General features: G+C 24.6%; 1 protein-coding gene across 1 annotated transcript in view; it reads left to right on the top strand.

The window, feature by feature from the left end:
- Window positions 1–138: 138 nt before the first annotated feature.
- LOC111640808 (misshapen-like kinase 1) overlaps window positions 139–9,472 on the top strand; it is a 93,568-nt gene continuing 84,234 nt past the window's right edge. Inside the window, exon 1 of the mRNA XM_023386875.1 lies at window positions 139–394. Coding sequence (XP_023242643.1) covers window positions 332–394 — 63 coding nt within the window. The 5' untranslated portion in view covers window positions 139–331. The remainder of the gene's footprint in view (window positions 395–9,472) is intronic.

Here is a 9,472-nt window from a genome sequence, read left to right as displayed (position 1 = left end):
ATATTTAAATAAATAATAATATATGTTTATTCGAATAAAACTAAATTTACTTTGGCGTACATTTATAATTTATCTGCCAAATTCTCCATTTTGGGCTATTACTCTACGATTTCCAGGGGGCGTTACTTAGTAATCCGTCTTTTATTCTAATAATGTAGTTAAATGTCCGATCCATTGTCAAATAGATTAGTAAGCAATAATTATGTGAAATGATATAGGATATACAAAACAACTGCATTTATAAAAAGTAAAGCGAAAGAGCGCAAAGAGAATAGCTTTTAATACTTCGTATAAAGTAGAATCGAATTAAAAGATTTCATTGGAGTTAAACATGGCCTTCACACAGCATAGTGTAAACTGTAGTCTGGATGACATAGACTTGACAAGTCTCAAGGTAATATATTCGATAGGCGTTAATCAATGAGAAAACTATAATGAATTTAATAAAAACCTGATCTATCTTTTAATACGGGAAACTGTCAATGATGTTTTTATTAAATAATTAATAAAAATGATGCTTTGTTAATCTTTAATTCTATTGATGTACAATCTTTAATGATTTGAATTTCTTGAGTTTTTTTTGTTAATGGCTCTCCCTCTCTCTCTTTCTCTGCCTCATTGCTAGCCTGGAATGTAAACTCTTATGACTCATCTTTGGTTATATTTACAGGAAAAATAAGTGAGAATTTAAAATAATTTCATCAATATATTTTCAATTTATATAACAATATTCTAAAATGGAAAATTTTTCTTTTATAATACTTCAAAATGTTGGGCTACAATTTTCAGAGATTGTAGGCATAAATTCCATCTTTAATCTCGAACGGAATTAGGTAAACGAAAGTCGAGACCGGATGTGGAAGGCCCCAATTAACTGTATACGAACTTACAGTTTGGATCTGAAGTTGCATTATTTGATTACAAAATTTGGTCAAATTTTTCTCTAGAACAGAGTTAGATGGATGACTGACATGACTCTGTTGTTAATGGGAAAAGTATGATGTAAGGGGGTGAGATGCTACTAAAATTGAGAACGTGATGGAAAACTGCAGCCCAGCATTATGACAGTGTCGTCCTAAATAATTGCTCGTTTGGTAAATTGGGTTTTAATACGGCTGCGTAATTGAACCAGTTGCGCGGTCAGTTTCGAATGAATAAGGCTGTCATTTGTTTTCTTATCTGGCTGCGTTAAAACCACTTTACTGGGAATGTGCCTGTTGTTTGGAAAAACTGACATGCAGTTTAGTTGTTTGAATTACCCATTATGAGACTAATCGTCCAATCTGACAACTTGACTCCAAATGTGTTTGGTACTTCTATGCAAGCATATGAAAAGAAATATGTGTGATTCTAATTTGGCTAACATAAAAGTGGACATTACTTGAAGATGGCAGAAATGAAACCAAATGAGGAAAAATGCTGATGGTTGGCAGCTCTGACAATATTTAAATATTCCATTATCCTTGCATTTTATGCACTTATCTAAGAATTTTAATAGTATTTGTGAAATATTTTTTAAACAATTTGCAAAGTCTTATTTTTTTTTTTCTGTATATGTTTAAATGTATAATAAATAGATAAAGCTGTAATATAATAATAAATAATGGGATATCTTGATGCAGAACAGATATATTAAAATTTATTATTTTTTACTAGGATTTAGTCATTGTTGAATATGTGAGAAGAGAAATGAATAATGACTTTTATTTTCTTATTTCTAACAAACATTAAAAAATGTCTAAAGAATATCAAGTCAGAAATGCATTTATTTAAACATTTTTGAATGTTTGTTGTAAATAATAAGTGGAAGTATGTCTACTATAATATTTAAGATTGGTGAGCATAGAATTGGATTGTCTATTAAGATATTGTATACAAAGAACAGTTGATTTCATTTACTATTTTTATAGTTCTGATCAATTATAAACTAATAATGTATTAATATTACTTAATAAATACTTTGTTAAAATTAAAAAAAGGATTTGTCAATTAACTATATCTTTGTATTTAAGTATCTAAGTTATTTAAATCTAAATTATTTGAAAATTATTTTACTGATTTGGATAGAGGAGGAAAATGTTTTTCACTGGTGCAAAAGTAGTAATGGATAAAATGTAATATAATTGGTTACTAATTGTAAAAACAATATATTTTTATAAAAAGCTTTACAAACAATTATTTTATGACAATCACAACAATCCTCTGACCTTCCTTTGTAGACTATGTTATTTGTAGATTGATAATATAACTGTTTAACTGGATATGCATTCTTATATTTTACAAGTATTAAAATAACACATATTCAGTAGGTCATTTCAAATAGCTTAAACATGAAGGTTATTAAAAAAATTGTGATAATTTTGTTTTAAAATAACACATTGTTACCTTTTTTTTTTTAAATAATTTTTAGATTAAATATTTTAGGAAATTTTTTTTTGTGAAGAACAGCTTGCAATTGACTTTTAGCATGTTTTGCTACACAAATTTTAATATAAGAACATTTAGTTGTACCTGTTGTGTTTATTTAAAATACTCAATGGGATTAAAAAGTATACAGCTTTCATTTAGCATGCTATCTACTGGGATTTCCTGTATGAAGGTTGACATATGTTACTACTCATGATGCTTTTTTGTATTGATTCATTCATCTCCTCACAGCCCTCCATCAATTAACAATATGGATAGACTATGCTGATGAATAAAACAAGATGAAACAATACAAACTTGTTGTTTAGACTAATTATTGATTCATATGATTTTATTAAATAATTGGAATATCAATAATTTATAATTATTCTAATATCTTTAACACATTTAATAATTAGATAATGTTTATAAAGGCAACATGCTAAGTGTATTACTAATAGTGTATATATATACATATACACTATAATCTGCAATATGCAATGAAGTGTTGCTATATTAACTGTAGAAACTTATCACCACCATTTGACCTACACCATCATCAAACACAATATAATATATATATATATATATAAAACCTCAGTATATTATAAAAATTAAACGTTTGAGCTTAAAGTAAAATAATTTTGTGAACTATAATACATTATTGTTTAATTTTAACACCATATTCTGTGTTATCTATATATTATGCTATGTACAGGAAATAATAAATTGTATACTAATGGATCTGTAATGAAAGATATAAGTGCATCTTATTGTATAACATTGTAAAATGTTGCAGATAATTTTTAAATTTCATAAATTCACAAGTTTTTACTCTTAAATATTGAAGAACTTGGAAAAGTGAATTTTAACATCTTTCAAGTTTACAAATATTTTTTTTGTTAAGATATTGAAGTTAGAATTGAAACTAATAAAAATCTGAATTTGATAGATGGATAAGAACATTTGAAACAAACTAAAATAATAATTTAATATTTTTAATGTTGTTAAAGGAATATGTGGTTTGATGTAAATAATTTTCCAATTCAAGAACTGCCTGATTTTTGTATACAAATAATAATTCATACATTTATTATTCAATCTGTTTAAATTATTATAACTGTATTTAAGGTAAATAGTTATAAATTATATGTCTTCAATTAAACTGAGTCTATCAGTGACCATATGGATGAAACTACTAAACACTGGTGAACAGTGTGGTGTTTTTGGGTTTTTTTCATGTCTAACACCTAAATAGGAGATGGTTTTCTATAGAAAGTCTTTCCAGGAGTCACACCTTTTGGCAGATTGCCCAAATGTTGCATTGCTCTTTTCATCAAACCAATCTAATTCATTTTGAAGTTACATTTACTAACATATACTTTTAAAAGTGTATGTTAGATCTTTATAGAACTGCATCAATATATATACAGATTTATAAATACATACGTTATTTTTTTTGTAATCAGAATTCTGATGGCATTGATGACTATTGATCCTTTTTGCAATATGTTATGTGAATAGGATATATATTTTTAAAAATTAGTATTAATGGAAATGTTATGAAAAAATATATTAAATAAGCTACATTAAATTTTGTAATTTCTTAATATTATAATATACATTTTGTCATTAATATTTGTTTGAGTCATTTATTTTCATTTTATAGATGATGATAGTATATGGTTTTCTCTTCTAATAACAGAAATTTGAGTGGTATAACAAATTTTAAACTAGCATTTTAGTTGCTTCATAATTAGAAATAGAATAATGTAAGTAGCATGTTATGAAAATTTTGATGGAAGAGTAAAACTGCTGAAACCATGAGTTAAGGTATTGTTATTTCTGTGTTTAAATAGAGCAATGTTGATCTGTTCAAATAAATTATTGAAAAATATGAGTATAAACATCTAAAAGCCCGATGTATTAATACGACATCAAACAATCACCATAATTAATTGGGCTATTTTTTGGTAAAGTTAATAATTAAAATTAAATTACAATTAATTAATTTCTAATTATTAATTGTAGCAAAAAATATCCCAATTAATTATGGCAATTGTTTAATGTAGAAAAATGTGTGTTTTTAATAAGAGTTAATATAGTTTTTATGTATTTTACTTTTTTAACTATGTAATAGTTAAAATTTGTTTTATGCATACTTGTTGATTACTTTTATATATTTGTTTTTAGGGGATGGGAGGATATCATATGTCTTTCGTGACTTTTCCTGTCTTTTGTAATAATAAATAATTTTTATAATACGGAAAATGATGTAATAGTGCCTTTGTAAATAGCGATTATAACATTTGTCTTCATGACCTATGAATACAAATGCTATAATGTTGTTTACAAAAGCTTTGTTTAAAATATATTTTGTGTGTACTTTCTATAAATTATATATGCATTATATATACNTCTGTATTATTTTTTAGTTATTTTGTATTAATTTATCAATAATTTTGTAAAGAAACCATCATCTTAACAGTTAATTCTTACAGAAAAATAAAACAAGTATTTAATGGTAAAAATAGAGAAGTTAAATCGATTAAATTTTAAACATTTTTGAAGTAGAATAACACTCCAGCTTTACAACTTTACAAAATTGAATAAAAGAGTCTGAAAATGTTAGTCTCCATGGCAACAAGTATGCAGAAATGTCCATAAAGAAAATTTATTAGTCATCTTTTGTCATTACATCATCATCCTAGACTTTTTGTTGGCATTTGGAGTTATTTTGAATTTTTTCCTATTCCTCTTTTTAAATAACTTTTTATTGTCATTTCATTCTCTTTTATTTTCCTTTTACTGTTTTATATCAAATCATCATTCTCTTTCTCTGTCTTTCCCTGCAATCATTCAACCATTTTATCATTCTGTATATTCTGTTTGTTTTGTCATTTTTTGAAAGTCTATAAGACATTTCTTAAAAATATCTCAGTAATTCTCATTGTCATTCTATTATTTATATCAGATTATAGATGACAAACAGAAAAAATTGCAGATGTTAAGAGTGGGATGGAAATATTCAAAAACGAAATAATCATTAAGAAAAAGAACTTTTTAATGAAGAGATATATTACTTTATTATTTTTAACCTTATTTATTATTTGTTATTCACTTGCAGCATCATAAAAATATAATTTTTTTCAGAATTTTAATAAAACTTTCTTTTAATTCATCAAAAACCAAATCTCAATTCATCTAAATCAAAATTTGGTATATACAAGATATAAACTGTATATGTAAAGCAAACCATAGTCAAATACATGTAAAAGCCGGATTATTTTTGGGCTGAAATTAGCTAATTATTAATTTATGAATTACAAAATTGATTAATTCTAGCTTGAAAGTGATCAGACTTCTGGCTATATTGTGGTGATAAAAAATTTTTTATATTCTATACTGATCAAAACAATTAAGGAAGCAAGAGATGTTGCATAGAAAATCATTTTGAATGTCAGATGATGATATGTAAGATACAGTAAAATGTATTGTAATATGTGAAATATGCATTTGAATAAGTTGCCTTATTTTCATTTATTGTTAGAGGAACACGTGCCAAAGTCACACGCTTCTTCTGTTTCGACCAGTGTACTTATTAACAAAAACCAAAAATATGTTAAAATTTATAACTATTAAATAGAAAATGCTTTCAAGACTAATTCCATCTTCAGTTACTCATATTGAATCTTTATAGCAATTTAGTACATTAAAAATTTAGTACAATAATTGTTTTTTTTAAATTATGTTCAGTTAACTGTTTCAAAATTGATTTTAAAATATTTGTGGGAGTTTATTTAGTTTTTTTTCTTTTGTAAATCTACAATAAATATTTATATTTTTTAATTTGTTTTATATAATAATTANATAAAATAATTTATTATTTTGGCTTTAAGGATAGGTGGAATTCTGTATTATTTTTTAGTTATTTTGTATTAATTTATCAATAATTTTGTAAAGAAACCATCATCTTAACAGTTAATTCTTACAGAAAAATAAAACAAGTATTTAATGGTAAAAATAGAGAAGTTAAATCGATTAAATTTTAAACATTTTTGAAGTAGAATAACACTCCAGCTTTACAACTTTACAAAATTGAATAAAAGAGTCTGAAAATGTTAGTCTCCATGGCAACAAGTATGCAGAAATGTCCATAAAGAAAATTTATTAGTCATCTTTTGTCATTACATCATCATCCTAGACTTTTTGTTGGCATTTGGAGTTATTTTGAATTTTTTCCTATTCCTCTTTTTAAATAACTTTTTATTGTCATTTCATTCTCTTTTATTTTCCTTTTACTGTTTTATATCAAATCATCATTCTCTTTCTCTGTCTTTCCCTGCAATCATTCAACCATTTTATCATTCTGTATATTCTGTTTGTTTTGTCATTTTTTGAAAGTCTATAAGACATTTCTTAAAAATATCTCAGTAATTCTCATTGTCATTCTATTATTTATATCAGATTATAGATGACAAACAGAAAAAATTGCAGATGTTAAGAGTGGGATGGAAATATTCAAAAACGAAATAATCATTAAGAAAAAGAACTTTTTAATGAAGAGATATATTACTTTATTATTTTTAACCTTATTTATTATTTGTGTTTTATTAAGTATTCATATATATGTATATCTTTCTATTCATGTAACATTATTTATCTGTAAACAAATGCATAATAGAAGCTTATTACCTTTTAGTATTTGTCTAAGTATTCTTGTTCCTCTTAATCATATTCTATTTATATTTATACAACTTTTCTTTATTAATCACTTTTGTTTTTCTTTGGGTTTTAATGCAACAATTCATTATTATGAACCTTAATATTTAATTTTTTCTTCTTTTATATATATCTTTAATTTATAATTACCATACTTAGAGTTTTTAATGTTTTTTACCTTAGTTTTATTTTTTTCTATAATTATACTTCTCTAATTATGTATTTTAATATATTGTATAATTCTTTTTATTGAAAACATTCAATAATATTATTAATAAAAATATAAAAACATTTCAATTATTTTTGTAGTCATTTATGTAATTTCAAAAATGCAAATCAAAATCTATCTTAATTTTGTTAATTGTATATTTGCCTTATGCTACATTAAATATTTTTCAATCAAAATAAAGACAATTATCCTTTTTTTTTAATAATAAACTTAGATGAAAATTGCCTAGTGTTCGAGTGTTTGTACTACAGTACTTGAATAATTGTCGTCTCCTAAATACTGTAGTACTTAGGAGACGACAATTATTCAAGTACTGTAGTATTTGACGACAATTATTCAAGTACTGTAGTATTGACAAAAAATGAAGAATAATTGTCGTCGCCTAAGTACTGTAGTACTTAGGAGACGACAATTATTCTTCATTTTTTGTCAATGCTTATGAACAATTTTTTTATTTTTTTTATAATAATAATAATAGTTTTTGCTGTATAAAATTCTTTTTTTCAACCTTATAGCTGATATTTTCAATAGTTTCATAAATTTAAACTAGCCACAGAAAATATTATGTTTAAATATTAAATTTCATTCGGTTCAATTTTATTTTTACTTACATTAATCAAGGAAATTAATTAAATAGCTAAATTTATATATTGAATGAGCCATGTTCCTTTAAAATTTTAAATTTTTTATATTCTAATACTGTATATAATTTTGATAAAATTAACAATGTAATATTTACCTTTCACTGTTTACCAGTTTTACACATTTTAACGTGTGGAATAAGTTAAATCTTACACAGAAAATTGACATTAGATAATTTTTTATTGCTGTAGTTTTTGATTTTGTGTCTTACACCTATATTTGTACATGACGTATATCCATACACATACAGAATGCTAAATTGAATCTGGCAGTGAGAAAATGTGTAAAAATTATTAATATAAAATTGATGTTTAAATTTTTATATTTTTAATTATACCTATAAATTAAACATGACATATTACTTAAAAATATTTATAAATAAATATTTTTAGATATTTTACTGCTACTATTTGTAAAAATAGCAAAACGACAGAATATCTTAAAAGCAATCTAGTCAAGTAACAACCTCTTTTGAGATAGTATCAAAATATCTACTGACTCTGCAGTTAAGTTTATCATCAAACATCATGTATTGATCAGTCACTTTTTCAGGATAAAAGCTTCTGAAAAACATGATTTATCTTCAGATCTAAGAAATATTCATCACCGAGAATGTAAGGTAGAATGTTCAATAGGTCTGATTACTATTTCTGCTAACACAGAAGAAAATGACAATTTTATATATTGAATATAAAAATGTTTGTTTGTTTATAAAGTTTGTAACTATTTATTGTTTCTTTTTAATAAAAAAATTGTAAAGATCAGATTTTATTATCTATAGAAAAATGAATTTACTGTACAGTGAAATAAAATTATAGGATATTATAAAAACATTATGACCAATACATTAGTTATATTGATATATAGCTAATTTACTGCTATGATGTTTCATAAACAGAAAATACAGGATAAGACATACACCTGTAGTAGTTCTCTATTGTAGATTTATATTGCATCTGGATGTTATAGTGCAGAGATTATTTAAAATTGAACAGAAATCTTGGCCCATTTTTATGATATAATAATTAGCTTATTCCTGTTTATGATAATCTTTGAGTAAAAAAGATTATTCTGATTGATGAGGATCTTTAGGTTTTTAATGGAAGGAATAAGAACGAATAATAATGATTGATTAGATAATAAGAAGAGGTGGATTTATAAAAAATACATTTGTTAAATATATACAATAATAACCCGAACTTACACGATAGGTGGGACCGAGTGGTAACTGCGTAAGTCGAATTCGCATAAGTCGGTATAATTTCGCACATAAATACATACAAATAATTATTAATTGGGGCCGGAGACTAAAGAAAACAATAATTTAGAAAAAAAATGTTTAATAAAATCTTAGATAATACATATGTATAACAAATTAGGCCTATATTATTTTACAATTTTTCACATTTACTTGATTATTACGCCATAATTTTAACATTGTTTCCATCTCAGCGATAATACTGTGACGTTTAC

Source organism: Centruroides sculpturatus, unplaced genomic scaffold, assembly GCF_000671375.1.
Source record: "Centruroides sculpturatus isolate CEXI.00-Female unplaced genomic scaffold, Cexi_2.0 scaffold163, whole genome shotgun sequence".
In the NCBI taxonomy this organism is placed as follows: domain Eukaryota; kingdom Metazoa; phylum Arthropoda; class Arachnida; order Scorpiones; family Buthidae; genus Centruroides; species Centruroides sculpturatus.
This window is presented reverse-complemented; position numbering and strand designations above follow the sequence as displayed.